Source organism: Carettochelys insculpta, chromosome 11 (genome assembly GCF_033958435.1).
Source record: "Carettochelys insculpta isolate YL-2023 chromosome 11, ASM3395843v1, whole genome shotgun sequence".
Classification (NCBI taxonomy): Eukaryota; Metazoa; Chordata; order Testudines; family Carettochelyidae; genus Carettochelys; species Carettochelys insculpta.
The window spans coordinates 17391776-17411893 of NC_134147.1; the positions used below are offsets into that span (position 1 = coordinate 17391776).

At 58.3% G+C, this 20118-nt stretch overlaps 1 protein-coding gene across 2 annotated transcripts in view; it reads left to right on the forward strand.

The window, feature by feature from the left end:
• NRXN2 (neurexin 2) overlaps positions 1 to 20118 on the forward strand; it is a 302332-nt gene that overhangs the window by 45839 nt on the left and 236375 nt on the right. For both annotated transcript variants that reach the window (XM_075005502.1, XM_075005503.1), the window contains exon 4: positions 10511 to 10579. In XM_075005502.1, the coding sequence (XP_074861603.1) occupies positions 10511 to 10579 (69 nt within the window). The remainder of the gene's footprint in view (positions 1 to 10510; positions 10580 to 20118) is intronic.

Sequence of the window (20118 nt, forward strand, 5' to 3'; positions counted from 1 at the left end):
TAAGGATCAGCTTGTACTCCCATGCGTTGCGGCTCTCAAAGTATTGATTTTCGTAACTGAATTTGAAAAAAATGTCTCTTCTTGCTATTTCGGTTGCAGACCCCTGGCCTAACCCAAGGGAGAGGGAGGGCAGATAAAATTATTCTCTGGAAATGCCTAATAAATACCGGGGGTGGGGGGGGGAGCAAGAAGTTGTTGATATTAAGTATCAATGTGGATCCAAGAATCTGGGAGGTCACTTGATAACGAGTAGGACGTCTTCATGTCACTCTCCTGTTTGAGTCTGTTGATGGCTGATCAGACCGAGCCTGGAACCTCCAGTCTTGCCACAGAAGGGGCCGGTGTTGGCAGCTGTTGGAGGGGCGTGGGGCAGTTTGCGACGCTCTTTTCTTCCTCTCCGACTCTCCTTGTCTGCACAGTGTCAGGACCTCTCAAATTGTGCCACCCCCTCATGGATTACCACTCTCCCCTGGGGATGGTCTTGGGCCAGGTTCTCCCAAGCGTCCACACAGATGCTGCGCTTTTTCATGTGTGTCTCCAACACGTCCTTATGTCGCTTCCGCTGGCTCCCAGCGCTCGTCTGTCCTTCCTCCAACTCGGAAGACAGAATCTGGTTTGGGAGACGCTGGTCGGACATCCGAACCACATGACCAGGCCAGCGAAGTTGTTGATGAATGATGATGGCTTTAATGCTGGTCATGTTTGACCCAAGGATAAATGGCTGTAGATGGCTATCAGCAAGTTGAGGGTTGAAATTAGTTGAAGGTTTCTAGCCATCAGAGGAGTGAAGTTCTGCAATGGCCTTCCCAGGGGAGGCAAAAAGCCAAACTAGTTTCGAGAGTGAGCTGTATCAGTTCTGGAGGGGACTGTGTGATGGGGCTGCCTACAATGGTCTGGGCCCATCGGCAGCTGCTGTTAGCAAAAATCCCTAACAGTCAGAAAGGGGACACTAGATGGGGAGAGCTGTGAGTTCCTACAGAGAATTCATTCCCAGGTATGTCCCTGGTGGGTCTTGCCCGCGTGCTGATCTCTGTATGTTGGGTTGGGAAGGAATATTTTCCCCCAGAGAAGATTGGTAGAGAGCTCTGTGTGTGTGTGTGTGTGTGTGTGTGTGTGTGTGTGTGTGTGTGTGTGTGTGTGTGTGTGTGTGTGTGTGTGTTCATCTTTCGTTCCTCTGTAGGCATGCGTCTCCAGTGGGTGTAAAGTGGCGTAAATGGTGGAGTCTCTGTAATGGAGATCTGCGCATTTCAGTCGGTCGGAGGTTGGGGTCTGTCACAGGAGTGGGCGGGTGAGGCTCTATGGCCTGCAGCGTGCAGGAGGTCACCCTAAATGATCACGATGATCTGTGAGCCTAAAAAAGACACTCCTACACATCCCCTCTTCTTGGGGTTATACCTCCTGCCAGACACAAGCTCCTTCTGCCTATCTCCCCATCTCCCTTATGTCCAGCCAGCTGCCTCCCTACATCTATTTCTCCTGATGCATGATTCCTCCTGCCCCTCAAAAAGCTGTTCAGAGACCACTCCAATGGCCGCAGTCCTTTCCCTTGAAGACGTGACCCACAGCCATCTCTCTTCTCCCCTGCCACATCCAGAGACGCCCCATGGCCATCTTATCCTCCTTCCTCCTTCTGTAATACCCCCTCCCTCAGAGAAACCCTTCATGGCCATTTGCCTGCCCGCCCGCCCCCACCACCCATAGACACCCTCCAAAGCCACCTTCCCTAGCCAAAATACTCTCCTCTTCCCATTCAGAGACACTGCCTATGGCCAGCCTCCTTCACCCAGGGACACCCCATGGCCATCTCCTCCAATGAGCTCCCTGCCAGGGACACTTCCATGGCCATCTCTCCTCTTCCCGATACACCCGCCCTCATGGCCAGATATGCTGCTGTCACGAATCCGCAGGCTCAGGGCTACACCCCTGGCTTTGGAACAGTCTTCTTGGAGGAAGTGTCATCTCAGGGCTCTCTTGTCTTCTCCCAGGAGGGACCATGCAGCCTCCCCACCTGCTGTGACTCACCCTCTGCGGTCCAGCCCACCTGCTTCCCCCAAGCTCTGCCCAGCGGAGGCAGGCTCCTGGCAGAGCCTTACCCACCCTCAGGGACTGATTCCCCTCAGGTGGCATTTCCAGTGACCTTCGAGCAGCATCCCCAGGGCAGCCGGTTTATTAGTCCCTTGGTGCCAGCCCAGGGCTGAGCACAGAGAGCTGAAGGTTAAAGCACAGTCGGTTGTGCTCAGCTCAGATCTGGGCTGGGGTCAGGCTTTGTCTGTCTGTCTGCCTCAGGGGTAGCCAGGAGGGAGCTGCCAGCCTGCGCTTCTCCTCTAGTTCCCCCGCCAGCTCTTTGTTCTGGGCTCAGTTTCTCTGCTCAGGGTGTGGCTCCCTGAATCACTGGAGCTGAGCGGGGCTCTTTGTCCTGTTGTTGGTCTGGGTCTCTTACAGCTGGGTCCTGGAGGGCTCTGTTCCTTCCACCCAGACAGGGTTATAGAGGGACTGATGGGAACAGGGCACCTGTCGAGTGAGCCACGCCTTGTTTTCCAGTCACAGCTTCGGGCAGTTGGAGACTTTGGGGTGGCATCCCTGTCCATCCTGGCTAATAGCCACTGAGGGACCCACCCTCCGGGAACATAGCTAGGTCTTTTTCGAACCCTGTTGTAGCTGCGGCCTTCATAGCTCCCCCTGGTGCCCATGGCCTGCCTGTTGGGTGAAGTAGTTCTGCCTTGCGTTTTGTTTCAAACCTGCTGTCCCTGGATTCCTGTGTTCGTTAGGGGCAGGGGAAGGAACAAGGGTCCCTCTAATTTTTTCCCACCCATGTACAGAAGAAATGTTGTGATGTGCACCACCCATAGAAACGCAGGCTCTGGGCACTCTGCTAATCAGCTGGGCGGTGCCTGAATCTCTCCTGTGCAGCTGCCCAAGTGCTCAGCTTACAGGACACAATGGCTGCCCAGAGGGGGAGATAACTTTCTCCAAGCCAGTCTCTTTAATCTCTCCTCATACGGAGCCTGTTCCTTCCTCCTGCCATTTCTGCTGCCCTTCTCTGTACTTTGCCCAGTTCTAATATCTCCCCTTTGAGAGGGGGTGACCACAAGTGCTCACAGCATTCAAGGTGAGCACCTACGAATCCAGAGAAAGCCCCACCGCCATTTTCCTCACTCCCAGGGTTAGAGTCCTGCAAACCCACAGGTATCTGCTCGATCTCCCTGGGCATTGGCACCTGTGGGTGTGGAGGCTGATATCTGCAGCTCGTTTGTGCAGATATAAATTTTGTATCCGCAGAGGGCGCTACCTGGGACAACCACCTAAAGCCATTTGGAGACAACCCCCATGAACATCTGGCCTCATAATGCCCATCCAGAGAGCCCTCCATGGGATAGCCTCTTACCCTGCATCCAGACACCCCCGACTTCTGCACCCTGGACAACCCTCCTCCGAAAACATCCTCCCAATGTCTTCTCCCTCGCGTATCTCCCTTCCCCCATCTATAGCACCCCCTATGGCCATCTTACCCGAACATCTCATGCCGCATACAGAGACACCCCTATAGGCATCCTCCAGATAAAGCCACCTTCCCGAGACCTCCCCCATTGCCCCACTCCCAGGCTATGTCGACATGGCGCCAGAACCTCAAAGTAAGCTGCACAATTTGCACTCAGCAAATTGCGTAGCTTATTTTGAGTAGATTTTGAATTAGACTTTTTCAGCGTGTGTCTAAACAGTGCCATGTGCCAAAATAAAGCGCTGTTGCGAGGCATCCCTGTACTCCTTGTGCAATGAGGTGTGCCGGGATGCCGGAGGAGCGCACCTGTCATCTCAAAAACTGTTTGGAGACAAGGGGCATGTTGCTTAGACTCGGGGCAGCTACTTTGAGATACCGCCGTATCCCATAACAATGCCCGCCGTGTAGACGTGACCCCCGAGCTGTCTTTCCCTGCACCCACAGAACCCCCCGCCGTCACCTCCCCCATAACACTCTCGACTTCTGCTTGCCCCCAAGGTCTCAGATGCTCATTGTGCTCCCTCCCAGTTCTGTGGGACCTGGGCCTCTGCCCTGAGCATCCGTGTCATGCTGCTCCCAGGCCCAGCCTCAGGGCAAGGTGAGCCAGGTGGTGCCCATGGGCTCTGTGCTCCAATTGACAATAGCATCCCCTGGCTGCTGGCCGGGCCCTACTGCGCCTGCTTTGGCTGCACCAGGGACGCTGTCTGGGAAGAGGGGCATGGGTCCGCCAGGCACCGCTGGGAGGCGGGGGGGAGGGGGGCTGGCTCAGTGTTATCGGAGAGGGAGGGGCACACATTGGATGTTAAGGAGGAAAGCTGCAGAGCCCTGTTGACAGAGCGATGGGGGAACCTCTGGGTGTTACTGGCGGTAACTTGGCCCCACACTGCATGCCATGGAGGAGTTGTTCCTCCCCAGGGGTCAGATGGGGGGAGGGTTAGCAGTGGGGGCTGAGAGGGATGCAAGTAATGACCACACCCCTTATTCCCCGACGACGGGGCACCCTGAGACCCATCAAGGGCATGAGGGCATGTACAGGTGTCCCAGGATACCAGCACCTGCAGTAAGACACTAAGCCGTGGGTCCTGGCTGCAGAGTCTCATGCTAAGATGCCAGGGTATTGGTGTGCCGCCTGGCAGGATGGGGCAGGACAAAAGCTCCCAGTCAGACAGGGGAGCATGTGTGTGTGTCCTGGTGCTGCACTGTCTTGTCGGTAGCTACGTCTGAGCATGCGTCCTGGCTGTAGAGACCCTTGCCCTGAGATATGTGTGTGCCCTGGTGGTACAGACTGGTACAGTGAGACACAAGGATGTGCACGTGTGTCCCAGCAAGGTCTGGTCACGCTCTTGCCTGCGGGAGTAGGCGTGCCTGAGCCGTGCAGGCCTTCACTGGGCTACACAAGTTGGTGCGTCTGAGCTGATGGTCTGGACCCTGGTTGGCTGCGAGGGCATGTTTGTATCCCACTGGCCCTGACTGGGGCATGCCCCTGCAGAGGCCTATGTGGCGTGGAGCCTTGCCCTGAGACGTGAAGGCATGCCCCGGTTGCAGCAGTGCCTACATGAGAGCGGGGCGGCGTGTATCGCATTGCTACGGAGCCTGCGTTTGCATGTCTGGTACAGAGCCCCCCATTCAGGCAGGGCAGTACCTGTGCGTGGCTGGTGCACGGCCCCTGACTCGCATGGGGAGGGGGGGTGCATTCCGGCTGTGCGGACCCTCTGTCCAACGTGAGGCCTCCTGTGTCCTGGTGGAGCAGACACTCGGACGGGGAAGTGGAGACATCCGTTGGAGCCCAGTGCCAGGGGAGTTTGCAAAGGCCAAACCTGAAACTGCTCATAAAAGAATGTAGTGAAGTCACGCGGGCTGGGGCCCTCAGGGGCAATTAGCCAAGACGGTTTGGGAGGCAAACCCATGCTCAGGGGGATGCTCAGCCTCTGGCGGCTGGACCCTGGAACCGGCCGGCAGGGGATGGATCACTTGCCGGTTGCCCTTTCCTGTTGGTTCCTGCTGAAGCAGGGGCCAGGCGTGGGGGGTGCACAAGGCTCACACGCATCGTCTCCTCCCACCCCTGCAGCCCTGCAGCAAGGCAGCCCCAGCCCGTGCGGCTCTCCAGCTGCCCTGCACCACTTCCGGTGGGCGCGGGAGTAGCCCTGACCCTTCCCTGGAGCAGCTCAGCCCAAGAGCAGCGTGGGCGAGTGCCACCTTGCTCCAGGGCCACGCTGCTCCGGGGCGGGGCAGGACCAGCCCTGCGCTCTCCAGCAGCGGTGCGCCACTGCTGGAGCAAGAGGCGGGACAGCGGTGGAGCAAGAGCAGGGAGGGGGCTGGGCTTGGGGCACGGGGGGTTGTTCTGGCCCTTCTCCAGTCTGAGAGGGGCACATGGCCAGTGCCCCCGTGGGAGTTCCTCCCCTGTGGTCTCTGCTGTCAAGTGCTTGGCTGGGGAGGTGGACCTGGGGTCTGACCCAGTGTGTCTGTTCCTGTGGGTGGCATGGGGGCTGTGTCTAGCCGGGGGGTGGAGTAATCTCAGAGGGATGTTGTATGGGGGTCTGTGGCCGGGGGATGGTGTAACCCCGTAGGGATGTTCGTAGTAGGGGTTTCTGGCTGGGGTTGTTAGTGTAACCCCAGTGGATTCTGGGGCATGTAATCCCCTTGGGAGATTGTAGGGACGTTTCTTCCTGGGGTGATGATGGAATCCTGGGGAGGTTGTAGGGACATTTCTGGCTGGGGTGATGGTGTAATACCAGGGGAGGTTGTAGGGACGTTTCTGGTGGGGGGGTTGTAATCCCAGGGACAGTTGTAGGGATGTTTCTGGCTGGGGGGGTGTAATCCCAGGGGCAGTTGTAGGTATGTTTCCGGCTGGGGTGATGGTGTAATCCCAGGGGAGGTTGTAGGGGTGTTTCTGGCTGGGGGGGGGTTAATCCCAGGGGAGGTTGTAGGGACATTTCTGGCTGTGGGGGGGTGTAATCCCAGGGGAGGTTGTAGGGACGTTTCCGGCTGAGGGGGGTGTAATCCCAGGGGAGGTTGTAGGGATGTTTCTGGCTGAGGGGGGTTTAATCCCAGGGGAGGTTGTAGGGACGTTTCTGGCGGGGGGGTTGTAATCCCAGGGGCAGTTGTAGGGATGTTTCTGGCTGGGGGGGTGTAATCCCAGGGGCAGTTGTAGGTATGTTTCCGGCTGGGGTGATGGTGTAATCCCAGGGGAGGTTGTAGGGGTGTTTCTGGCTGGGGGGGGGTTAATCCCAGGGGAGGTTGTAGGGACATTTCTGGCTGTGGGGGGGTGTAATCCCAGGGGAGGTTGTAGGGATGTTTCCAGCTGAGGGGGGTGTAATCCCAGGGGAGGTTGTAGGGACGTTTCTGGCTGGGGGGCGTGTAATCCCAGGGGAGGTTGTAGGGACGTTTCTGGCTGGGGGGGGTTAATCCCAGGGGAGGTTGTAGGGATAGTTCTGGCTGGGGGGGGTTAATCCCAGGGGAGGTTGTAGGGATGTTTCTGCCTGGGGTGATGGCGTAAATCCAGGGGCGGTTGTTGGGACGTTTCTGGCTGGGCGGGTGTAATCCCAGGGGAGGTTGTAGGGATGTTTCTGGCTGAGGGGGGTTTAATCCCAGGGGAGGTTGTAGGGACGTTTCTGGCTGGGGAGGGTGTAATACCAGGGGCAGTTGTAGGGACGTTTCTGGCTGGGGGGTGTTTAATCCCAGAGGAGGTTGTAGGGACGTTTCTGGCTGGGTGGGGTTAATCCTAGGGTTGGTTGTAGGGGTGTTTCTGGCTGGGGGGGGTTAATCCCAGGGGAGGTTGTAGGGACATTTCTGGCTGGGGGGGGTGTAATCCCAGGGGAGGTTGTAGGGACGTTTCTGGCTGGGGGGGTGTAATCCCAGGGGAGGTTGTAGGGACGTTTCTGGCTGGGGGGGTTAATCCCAGGGGAGGTTGTAGGGATAGTTCTGGCTGGGGGGGGTTTTAATCCCAGAGGAGGTTGTAGGGATGTTTCTGCCTGGGGTGATGGCGTAAATCCAGGGGCGGTTGTTGGGACGTTTCTGGCTGGGCGGGTGTAATCCCAGGGGAGGTTGTAGGGATGTTTCAGGCTGGGGTGATGGCATAATCCCAGGGGCGGTTGTAGGGACGTTTCTGGCTGGGGGGGATGTAATCCCAGGGGAGGTTGTAGGGATGTTTCTGGCTGGGGGGGATGTAATCCCAGGGGAGGTTGTAGGGACGTTTCTGGCTGGGGGGAGTGTAATCCCAGGGGAGATTGTAGGGACGTTTCTGGCTGGGGGCGGTTGTAATCCCAGGGGCGGTTGTAGGGATGTTTCTGGCTGGGGGGCGTGTAATCCCAGGGGAGGTTGTAGGGACGTTTCTGGCTGGGTGATGGTGTAATCCCGGGGAGGTTGGTTGGGTACTTGGCCTGTATAATGGAGGTTTGAGGGGTGCAGGTGTCTGTGGGGTGACTGGGTCTGTGGGAGAAGAGTTCTGGGATGGAGTTTCCCCAGCATTTCCCAACACCGGGATCCGTGCTGGGCATCCATATCCCACAGTGCTGCGACTCGCCCAAGCTCGGTGGCATCTCCCTGCCCTGCTACCAGCTAGTCTCTCACTCAGCATGGGGGCGGGGGGCATCAGAGGACACCCCTGTTTCTCTTGTATCTGTCTGTGATCCTGGCTCCCAGGCTCTCCAGCCGTCCTTGCTCTACTTCCCCACCGTGGGAGGTGGGCTGGGGGCATATTCAGCGGCCCAGCACAGACCCCAGCTGCTCCCAGTCAGCCCAAAAAATGGGACAGCCCAACGCGGTTTCTCTTGAATTATGCCAGGGAGTCTGTCACATCCACCCCCGCATTGCTGGCTGTGTGGGTGGCATAGGGGGCTGGGTTCCAGGACGCCGTTCGGAGAGGGGCTGGGATCCTATGGGCTGGAGCAAAGAGGTGAGGGCTTGGAGGCAGGTGTCCTTGGTTCTTCAGTCATTGCCCTTGGTTACTCCAGGCCAGACTATTCCCCTCTCTATCTCCCCCTGCACCAGCCTGTGCCAGTGGAGTGAGTTGGGCAGGTCTTAGCAGGTGAACTGGGGTGAGGGAGTGTTTCATTGGTCCCCATGAGGGATCCCAGAAGACAAGGAGCCTCTGGGCCCCATTCTCCAGGAGCGCAGGGGCTGGGGGACGTGGTCCAACCCTTGGAGCTACTCAGATCAGCTCCACCACTCCCCTGATTTCCTCCCCTCCTGCTCTCCCTGGGCTGCATCTGCCTCTGCCATTCACTTTCCTGCCCCTGCACAGCTACCTGCCCACACCTACTCAGACGGCCGACTTTGGCCTCCCCCTTCTGTCTGATTCATTCATCTGTCCATTTGCTTTGATTCGCTCACATTCCTTTTGCTGCATGCCTTCCGTCTGCCTCCTTTCAGTGTATCCGTTGCTTTCGGCGTAGTTCTGTCTTCCTTGTTTCGCCATTCAGTCTGTCTTTCTTGCCAGTCTGTGATTCGTTTGTTCATTCTCACCGTTCTTTCTAACTCTTTCAATCTTGCTTTCCTTCACTTCATTTCTTCTGACTCGCTGCCTGTCTCCCCCGCCTCCCGGAAGCACCCTGCTCGCTCCCTGTCTCCCCCGCCTCCCGGAAGCACCCCGCTCGCTCCCTGTCTCCCCCGCCTCCCGGAAGCACCCCGCTCGCTCCCTGTCTCCCCCGCCTCCCGGAAGCACCCCGCTCGCTCCCTGTCTCCCCCGCCTCCTGTTTATCCCCTCTGTCATCGACATCACCCAGAACCAGCCCTTCAAATCCTGTCTCCTCCACTTCCCTGAGATGCCCGGCTTGTGCCCTGGGTCTCATCCAGCTCCCAGAAAACACCTCCCCAGCTGGTGGCTTTGTCTCCCTGACTCCCCGCCCCACCTCTCAGTCACACCGACCTCTCCTGCTCGTTCTCTCGCATTGTGCCCCCACCTGCTCTGGTTTGCTCCCTACCACCGTGAACTCCTCGCTGGTGCTTGTTGGCTCTCGCTGACCCCTGCCCACCCACTCTGCCGGGTGCTGCTTCAGCGCTTCTGCCTCAGGCTGCTGCAGCTTCCCCTGCCACCTGCCCCACATCCCAGCCCAGAGGGGCAGACCCCCCAGCGAGGGGGCCAGCACAAGCCCAGGGTTGAGGCTGCAGCAGGGATAGGAAGCAGCAGAGATGCCTGTCCAACTCCGTGAGGCCTCATCCGGTGCTGAGACACAGCCTCCTCCGGGAGGGGGCCATTTATGCCGCAGTCCCTCACCCAGTGGTGGGGCGCGGGGGCTGTTTGTACAGGATCTGCCCCCGGGCATGGAGATGCAGGAGCGTGTCCCCCAAGCTCCCCTGAAGGAGCAGCACCACCTCCCTTGCTCTCTGAGCAGGGCTGACGGGGTGATGGTTTGGGGATTACACGGTACTCCAAAGTGACTGGAAGTGTTACGGGGCGTCCCACAGCTGGGGCGGGGGTGGGGGGTGAGGAGCCAGTGCCCCCTACATCCCAGGTCTAGCGACTCACATCCTGCCCCGGAGTCTCCGGGAGAGGTGGGGGTGAGAGAAAGATGCGGCCTAATCGTCCCCTCCTTCCACTGGTTTGTAGGGGCAGAGGGGCAGCTGGAGAGGCCGTTCCCTGCAGTCGCTAGCCCCAGCGTGTGACCCTCCAGTCTCCCCCCACCCCAGCAAAGGCCCATCGGGGTGGGGCTGGTCCTCTAAGGGAGTGGGGCTTGATTGAGGAGCTGGTGGGAGAGACAGGCGGGTTAGCTGAGAGCTGCGAAAGCCCTGCTCAGAGTCGGGCCTGCCAGGGAGCTGCTCTGTGCAGCTGAAATCCTGAGGCTCTAGCGAGCCGGTCAGGGGGCCCCCTAGTGTTCCCCTCTCTGAGAAGAGCCAGCTGCCAGTGCTTAGGAGAGACCCCACAGTGACAGTTCCCCAGCCCCGAGGGGGTGCGTGGGGTTCTGCGGTGGCTGGGGAGGGCGTCTCGCCAGCTGCAGTGTGGTCATGGGGGTGTCAGCAGCTGGCGGAGGGTTGTTAGTGGCTTTCCCTAACCCTGTGGTTCTGCTTTTCCAGTAGGGTCCATTCTGTACTCGGAAGGGGGGGAAGGGAGAGGAGCCAGTGAGGTGCAGCACACATCGAAAGGTCAGTGCTCCCCGCGGGTCCCCCTCATGCTCCTCTGCGGTCAAGTGTTCCACTCTGCTGAGCCCAAGATGCAGCCAGCGCCCGGGTGGGGCCTGGGCATGATTTTCAGAGATTCCTTGTCTAGTGCGGCCACCTCTGGGGCTGTTCATACGGGGGTCCCTTGGCTGGTGCTGAGATGCAGCTGCCTCTGGGGTGGAGGCTAGTTAAAAGCAGCACAGCAGGTTGGGATAGCCCAGGAGCTGAATGAGGGACACTTTATATCTGATAGAAAGCACTGGAGGGAGTTTTAGTGGGGCAGATTTCTCCGGGTTGGGGTTTAGCCAGGAAGCTAAGGTTTGCAGCAGGACTCATGGGAAAAGTGCTAGAGGGTATTTAGTGACCCAGAACAGTCAGGTCCTTGGTTTATGTATCATGTGAAAGAAAGACCCTTCCAGCAAGGCAGCGCTCCCTAGTGTTTTTCTGGGGTCAGCACTGACTGTGCTGGGTGGGCATCCTGTGGAGCTAATGTCCCCGCTCCTAGCACTGCCTTTAAGAGCAGAGTGTCCCTACCAATTCTCCCCTTGATGTGGGGATGATAAACAGCTGGTATGCCCCACCCCAGAAGCTGCTGTATCTCAGCTCTGGGTGAGGAATCCCTCTTTGTACATCTCTTAGCGAAACAATTGATACCTCAATGGTTCAAGAGGAGGCCGGATTATTTAGCAGTTAGGTTAGTGGTGACTTTCGCGCAGGAGCTCGTATCCTATCCCTGGCTCTAGTGATTAATGTGAGTGTGGCTGGGGGTGGTGGTATGGTGTTGGGTTGGGCGTCAGCACTCCTGGATGCTGTCCCCAACTTTTCCACAGATTAGCTGTACGCTTCCCCTGTCCATGTCTTTGTGCTGTTGACCTCTGCCGTAGTCAGGCCAAGGCCCTCTCCTCCAAGCCCCAAAGGAGCAGAGGCAGCTGTTCAAAGAGGGATCCATCACCCCGTGCTGAGGTGCAGCTTGCTCTGGGGTGGGGCATTGGGGCTGTCCATACAGGGCTTCATTGCCCAGCCCTGAGATGTGACTGGCTGTGGTGGGGCTGGTCAGACAGGGATTCTTCAACCATCTGACTCACCCCAGCCCCCTGGTGGGTACATGCCAGAGCTGAGCAGACTGGGTGTTCGCTTCTTTCTGCTTCCCCTGCTCTCTTGCGGGGGACGTCGTCTTTGTCTTGCTCCAGGGAACATGAAGCACACGCTGATCCAACTCTGTTCTCTCTCCCTGGCCTGGCTGCCCATAGTCGTGTCTTCCTGGGCTGAGCAGTGGAAGCTGTGTGCTTCACCCGGGGATAGACTCAGAGTTGGGGGATAGCACCCAGGAGCCCCTCACCACGAGACCACACTGCCCTGCCCGACCTGGGAATAAAACCCAAGACTCTTGCCGCCCAGCCCCTCTGCCCCACCCTTTAAACCCCACTTCCTTGGCTGGCTCTTGGTGCTTCCCCTTTGGGGGCTGGTTTGACAGGTGGGCCTGGGAGGGGTCATGGTGATGGGGAGGAAAAGGCTGGGTCCTTCCATGCTGCGGGGGGGTAAGTTGGGAGAGTCGAGGGGTGTGTGTGTGTGTGATAGTGAATGTGACTGTCACTATACGAGTGTGACAGTGCCTACATCACTGAGAGATGCACACATGTGATTCTGCCTCAAGTTTGATAATAAGTGTTTACAACCACATTTGCTCGTGGATACGTAAGACTGTTTTCTTGTGTGTGAGAGAATCCTGTAACTGTCGCTTGTTTGACAGTGTGTGTGTGTGTCCCTGCCATGGCTGTGATTGTGTGCTTTTATCTCCTGTGTTGACTGTCTGTGGGTGTGACGAGGCGACTGTAGATGTTTGGGTGTGCTTGAAAGTCTGTGACTGGGACTCGCTTGTTAATACACATCTGTGGGAGACACCGCCCATCGCTGTTGTGAGGTTTTGTGCATCCACCCTTGTGATTGTGTGTGCTGAAGGATTGTGCATGAGGTCCTGTCTGTGCGATAGTGATCGTGTGTTTGTGGGTTGCAGTTGTGTAGCTCCAGGTGGTTGTGGCTGTGATTGTGCATGGGGCTTTGTTTTTTGTGGCTGCGGGACTGTGGATATGCTGTTTGGCAGCACCGGGTGCCAGTCCCTGCACTGCAATCAGCGTCCCCCAGCCTCTTTGGAGAGGGCCAACTTCCAGCCTCAATATTTAATTAGGACGTGAGCAATTAATACGTCCTGCCCGGGTGAGGGGAGGGGGGCTCCTGGGGATCATTAACATTAATGGTGCATTCAATACAAACGAGAGGCCATTAATACACAAAAGGCTCTGATTGATTTTAATCAGGGGGTTCTGGAAGGAAAATGGCTATTGTGGGACAGGCTGGGCTGATACATGGTATGGCCCTGCATGCAGCTGCCTTGGAGGTGGGATTCAGGGCTGTTTCTGCAGGAAACCAGGGCTCCGTGATAGATGCAGCTGCTTCCGGAGTGGGTCGTAGTCGCTCTGTACACAGAATTTGCTTGTCACTCAGTGCTGAAATTCACCCGCTATCGTGAGTGGGCCCTGAGCAGACCCCAGCCTGCGTTGGGACCCCCATCCCATTGGGCACTGCTCAGAGCTGCAGCAGGAGGTGGTCCCAGTCTGCTCAGGCTGTGGATGTTTTATTCTCTCCCAGTTCCAGAAGGGAAGACTGAGGCCAGGAAGAGGACGGTGCCGTGTGGTTTCTCAGGCGGTTGCAGTCAGGCCCCCAGTTCTAGCATAGGGTGCCCCTCCTGGCTGTTCTGCCCCCATAACAGCCAGGTAGTGGGGAGTCAGCGGTTCTGGAAGTGGCAGCAGTGCTGAGTGGTGACTCCTGGGTGTGTTGGGGAGGAGGAGGTCTGTCACCCCCCCCCTTTCCATTTGTCCCCTTGTGTGTCATTGTCCCAGCTTTGAAATGTGCCCTGACCTCCCTCTGCTGCTGACTCCTCCCTCGGGGTGGCAGGTTGGGGCACCCCCGAACGTGTCTCCTGCCTGTGAGTGGCTGGAATCAAACCCCATGGGGGAAAGGTGGGGCGGGGGAGGGGATACCCTATGGTAAAGCTGTTGATAAGGTGGGGGGCTGAGCTACATGCGTGCATCTCCGAGAAAAGTTCAGTGTCTTTTGTGTGTCTGTGCACAGCGACGTGCATGGGATGTGTCCAGACACCGTGTGTGCGTGTGCCTCTGAACGGGGACCCGTGGGGTGCAGCAGGGGTGTTGGGGAGTATGGGTGGTGGTGAGTTTCTGTTGGTGGGCTCAGCCCCGCAGGGCTCCAGGATGTGACCATGACTCCCTAGGCCTCTCCAGCGGGAGGCGGGATGTGCTAGTTCATGGACATGGCAGCAGCTGAGCAATGGGGGTAGGTGGGGGGCTCTCCTAACTCCACCGTCCTGTCACTCAAACGCCCGTAGGAAACGGCTGCGACAGTGGTGCAGGTGTGTGATCTGGCTGTGCCCAGACACGTGGAGACTGGCAAAAGCCAACAGCATCGGCCGGGCATCCGTCGGCGCTGGAACGAGGGTGCTGCTGCAAAGGGGTTTCCCTCCCAGATGGGGTTCCCCGTTTGGGTTCCGTGGCTCTCAGCACCCCCACTATACAAATTGTCCCTGCCCCCCTGCCTGCACTGCTGGTTCGCCTGCATCCACCCATCCCTGCAACTGCACAGCTGCAAAACTGTGGCACCCCCACGTCACTGGAACAGCTCAGCGGCAGCCAGCCCATCCCACGGCTGCAGCTCTGCACTGCACCCCCCCTCCCCCCCGTGCAGGTCCTGGTGCAGCTGCAGTGACACACACATGCTACTGCAGAGGCAATCACGGGCAACACCAATGTCAGGGCACAGGCCTGTGTTGCTCTGCACACACACGGGAGCAAGCTCAAAGGCACCCTCTCTCGCGGTTCCACAGGCAGACAGTGGAGCATAAGAAATAGCTGTTGTTCTCACACCCACACACCCACACACCCTCAGCATGCACAAACTCACAACCCAAGTAACATGCGCCTGTGTGAAGTGCACAGCAGACAACACAGCACGTGTAAGAGCCGGCCTGTCCCTACGGTAAGACTGTCGTGCGTGCGTGTGGAAGATGTCTGCTGCAGACGCTCACCTCCGGCTTGATCTGAATTGCCTCACACTTGAAAACTCCCTCCCATCTGTCTCCTTCCGTGCTGGGGCCTGGGCGATGTGGCGGGGGAAGCTGGAGTGCTGGCAGGGAGACGTGGGATTGCTAGCTTCTGTGACCGAAATTCTGCACTGTACACAAAGGGGCGCAGAGCACATAACTGCCCAGCACCACAACACGGCACACTCACACAACGTGTCGCAAACACGACACACCTTCTGCACAATGCCCCACCCGATACACATACACTCGCTGCACCGTACGCCTGTGCGCCCCCCCACAGCAACTCAATCCATGCACACGCTTTGCACGTCTTGTACAAACACACACACTCACTCAAACCACACAGCCCAGAGCCCAGAAAACAAACCCACCGCCCTCAAAACATGCCCAGGACCTCCACACTGCCTAGCCAGGGAGGTCCATGCACATACTGGTTCACCACCAACCAAAACAGCCCTGCAAAAGGGGCTCGCTGTGGTGTGCCCACGCAGGACAATGGCACAAGAATTTACACAACCACCACACCCACCCGGTAGGGTGTGGGCACTAGCGCCCACAGCTTCAGTGCCGCTGTTTACCAACAGGGAACAAGGCAGTAGTTGGGGGGCGGGGGGAGACCTCCTGGCTGCTCCAGCCCTGGCCACTTCCAGTAGGGGGAGATGTGGGGACCATTGGTTGGGGGGCGAGGTGACTTGTGGAAGTGGGGTTATTTCCCTCCTGTGCTGTTAATTTTGGGGTGTACTGGGGGGTTGATGAGCACGTGAGGCAGGAATCTCTGTGGCAGGGCCTGGGGGTGGAGAGACATGGCACAGAGAAGCATTGCCCTCGGTATCCTCCTCTCGTGGTGGCGGTCGCTAAGTGATGCTGAGGAGACAATGCGGGCTGGTTGCCATGCCGACTGGACTCCAGGATGCTGGCGCACTGGGTCCCTGGGGAGTAGTGGGGAGGGGAGGGAATTAACTGTCCTGGTCTCGCATGTCAAGAAGCTAAAGTCGTCAGCTGTCTGTATGCAAAGGGGGGCAAGGATGGGTGTGCCACAACATTACTAGGGGTGTGAATGCTGGCACTAGTGCCCCAGGCATGGCTCCCGCTGGGGTGTGAGTCCTGGTGCTAATGCCCCAGGCGTGACTCCCACTGGAGTGTGAGTCCTGGTGCTAATGCCCTAGCATAAGGATCCTGATGGGGTACGAATCCTGGTGCTATCACTGTGGGCTCTGGATCCTGCTGGGGCTGGCCTGGCATGTGATTCTGGTACCTGGATGCGGCTGTGTCTGCACAGGGCTCAGGGGTGGGCAGGTGGCCTTTCCCTAAGCTTTGTGCAGTATCAGAGTCGCTACAGGCCCGTGGGGGGAGCTGGTCTCTAGTTAGGTGTATGGCAAGTCCTGTGCTTCGACTCTTCCCCGCTGTGAATCGGAGGAGCAGGCTCTCTCCCCTCCCCGAGTCTGGTCCCCTGGAGGGATTTTGAGCCACTCTTCTTACTGTCTGGGACCAGCCTCCTCAGGTGATGGGCAGAGATTGGGGGTGAGGCAGGGTCACCTCTCTGGAGGAAAATAAATAAGTCCCAGCAGTGCTGTAGACTGTACAGTAGCCCATGGGCCTGCACAGCCCTGGCACTCAGGTGAGACCCTAGAATAATGAACCAGCATGGGCAGCAGTTACACTCCCAAGGGACCCTACTACCTCCGTGCTCCCAAGAGACCCTGCAGAAGGGGTGAGAGGCAGCGCTCCTGCTCCTTTTTCCATCCATGGGTGGAATAAATTTTGTTATGTGTGCCAAGCATATGGGATGTGCACCACCCGCAGAAACACGCTGCTGCCCAGGGGTGTTGTGGGCACGGTGCTAGTCAGGTGGGAGGCACCTGACTCTCTCGTGGGCAGCCGCCCAAGCGCTCAGCTCGCAGGGGACGCTGGTGAACAGGGCTGGTTCTGGACTCCCAAAGGAGTCTGATTTAACCAGAGTTTATGAAAAGGAAAGGGAAAAAAAGGGATTTCAAAGCTGGTGTGATAGTGTTGCAGGGGGATGAGAGGCCCTGGGGAAGAGTCGAATCCAGGTTCATGGAGTGAGGCAGGTGGAGACTAGGGCGCAAAATTGCAGGGTGCAGCAGGGTCGGGGTAGCAAGAATGGGATGGTGAGGGTCCTTTACCAGGGCTCCTGTCGGGCTGGGCGCTGCGCAGGCCCTGACCTGGGATCGGGGTCCCTGTTGGGCTGGGTGCCGCACAGGCCCTGACCCAGGATTGGGGTCCCTGTCTGGGCCCTTGCTACACAGTCCCCAGTTAAGACTGGGGCTCCCCTCCCAACACGTCCTGCAAGGACCATTCTAGCTGCTACCATAATGCCAAGTAAAAGCGTGGTTGAGGCCTGTGTGTGGGCCTAGGGTACAGGTGAGGGCAGCCTGTGGAGGTTTGTGTCTCTCGCCAGCCCATGGGGTAGGAGCATGTCCCTCTCTCTAGCTGGCTCTGGCCATGGCCCAGAGGGCACCGGACCCAGATTGCTCTCTCTGGGCTCTTGTAGTCACTACAAAGTGGGCGCTGGCAGAGTGAGTTTAGAGTGTGGGATTGCGGGGGGCTTAACTCTGGCTCGTGCTCTGGCTCCCTTCCAGTCTGGGGGCAGGTGTGTCCCAGTCCCTGCCGAGGCTCCTGGTTAGTCAGGCCATTGCAGCTGGGGGCAGGCGCTGTGACCCCGGCAGCTCTGAGGGGCAGGGGATGCCACGCAGGGCAGCTGGGCACTGCATAGTTCCCGGCAGTGAGCCTTGCGTGGGGCCGGGAGGAGGGGGCAGGAAATGCTGGGGGGCGGCGATGGATAGGGGATGGTGTAGGCCGAGAGTTCACACCCGGGCGCCCTCCTTGTGCGGCCACCAAGCGTCGCGTACGAAAGACCCATCCACCTGCAGTTCCAGAGGGGACACCGGTGGGGGGGTGAGAGCGCCAAGTGTGTATGTGTGAATGCACCCCCGCCCCCCGCGTGCCTGCCCATGAACAGGCGCATGAGCGCCCAGCCCAGCTGAGTGCGCGCGCACACATGCAGGAGGAAGTGGCGCACAAGCGTGTGAGTTTACATGCAAATGAGAGTGCGCACGTGTGAAAGTGTGTGTGTGAAAAGGAGATTGGGCGTCTGCGGTGTTCGGATGCATGGGACCCTGCCCTCGAGTGTGCGTAGACGCCTGTGTGCGTGATTCTGCGAACGAAAGGTGCATACCTACAAACCTGCCGAGCCCCGCCCGGCCCCACTGCACTGAGGGGATGACTCCAGATTGAGCCCGGGGAGCTGGGAGCAGAATCTGGCCCTGGCCCCACTGCGGGCCGGGGGTGTCTGATGGGTCTGTCTGTCGCCAAATGGCTCCTGTTTTCTCGCAAAGGGGCAGAGATGGCTGGAGCACTGGGGCTGGGGGAGCAGTCAGAGCATGAGGGGAATCCTATCAAGCAACTAGCCTCCCAAATCAAGGCCTGGTGGGTGAGGGGGAGGGCGGTGCCAGCTGGCAGGGCCCTCGGGTGCTGTGTAGGGCCCAGATGGCGGGCATGTCCGTGGGCGTGACGCATTGTGTCTCCTGCTCCAGATGGATGCCAGTATGTTTTTAGCAGCCCGGGGCGTTGATGCGATGGGGGGGCCTTCTAGAGGATCACCCCCCCCCAGCCCTGCTCCTCTCAGCAGCTGTGCCAGTCTCTGTGGCTGTTCTTATGGTGACTTGCCAGTCCCAGAATGGGTGGGTCGCCTCCCATTGTCACTCCCCACTCCACACCCCAGGCTGACGGCAGCATGTTATCCCATCTCTGACTTGAACACAGAGACCCCGCAGGACTCCTGCCCGGCACTGCAGGCCCTGGTGCCCTACCCCGGAGGTGGCTGCATGTCAGTGCTGAGCAAGGGATCCTGGTATGAGCAGCCCCTTGGGTCTTCCCAGGGCTCGAGGGAAATCCCAGCATCTCCAGACAGCGGGTGCAATAGGGAGCAAGGCTAAGCACTAGCTGTGGAGATCGCTCCGTCTGCCCCTACCCACAGCCTCGCCCAGCGATGGGCGCTGTGTGGCACAGAACTGGGGTCCTGGCTCAGTGGGTGATTATTTGAGCCAGAGGCTGGGTTCACAGCCTGTTTTTTCTATCCCTTGTGGCTGCAGCCCGGGCGAGGAGGGGGAATTTGCAGGCACAGCACTGGCATGTGGACGGAGCTGGGGCAGAATCTGCCACCCTTGGCCTGTTAGGGCTATGAGCTCTCAACATGGTGAAGGCTCTGAAGGCACCAGCCTGCTCCATGCCCCCTCTCCTCCAGCCCTCCCATCCTGTGGCCTCTGATCAATTCCAACAAGAGAAGGCAGTGGAAAGCACCCTGCTGATGGCCAGTGGGGATGAAGGAGGGAATTAATTTCATCCTGGTGCCCCCCTAGAAACAGATGCCGCATTAGCTGAGGGAGATGGTGTTTCCCGCCCATTCATATCCTGTTCCCCAGAACCCTGGCTTGGAATGAGCCAGGAACCACAAGCAAGGGAGTGAATCCCACCCTGGGGTGTGGGAGGCATCTGTCACTGGTTCCCTGCCAGCCCTGCCTGGAAATAGATAGTGCATTTCTTGCCCGGTTACAGAGCTGCAGCCAGCTCTAGGGCGAGGTGCAGAGGCTAGTTATACAGGTATCCCACACCTGGTGCAGAGATGCAGCTGCCTCTGGGGTGGAGCGTGTGGACTGTACTAACCACACAAAACACCATGGCCGGAGGTTGAGAGTGAAGGCACCGATTGCTGGGGCAGGGATTGGTGGGGAATGGCTGAGTTATATCAGTCTGGGAGAGAGAGGGGATTGCAAGGTGCCCTGGCGGCATGCCGGGGCAGAGGTGCAGGGCTATGAGCCGATTCTGGGCGGTACATGGCAACGGCAGGCCCTGGGATGTTCCAGAGCTGGCTGGCGGAAGGCTGGGAGGAGGTGGGGAGGGAGTGATGGGAGCTGGGGAGAGTGTTTGTTTTCCTGCTGCAGGCGCTGGGAAAGGGAAAAAAATAGCAAATTTGTTCCATTTAAAATGTTCTGCTCTCCACGCCTGCCTGGAGGTGCGAGCGTTTCCCCAGGACTGGAGCTGATTTTCATTCTCTCCGCACAGGCAAAAACATATTTGTATGATAAAAATGTCAGGTTGGAGTGGGGGAAATATTCTGGGTTTATTGCAGCCTGCGGGAAGGCCCTTCGAATCTCACAGCCAGTCATGGGGGCAGATGTGGTCCTGGGAGAAATCAGGATGAATTGTCTCAGTAGCTCATGAGGATAGAAATTACAGGAGCCTGTTAGGCCTGGCTTTTCACAGGCCCTGCCTGAGATATCAGGGGCTCCATCGGGCTGGGTGCTGGGCCAACAAGTAGTGACAGTCAACTCCAGTAAGGGAAACCAGGGTACCAAGAGGGGAATGGATTCCCAAGGTCCCAGTCTCCCCT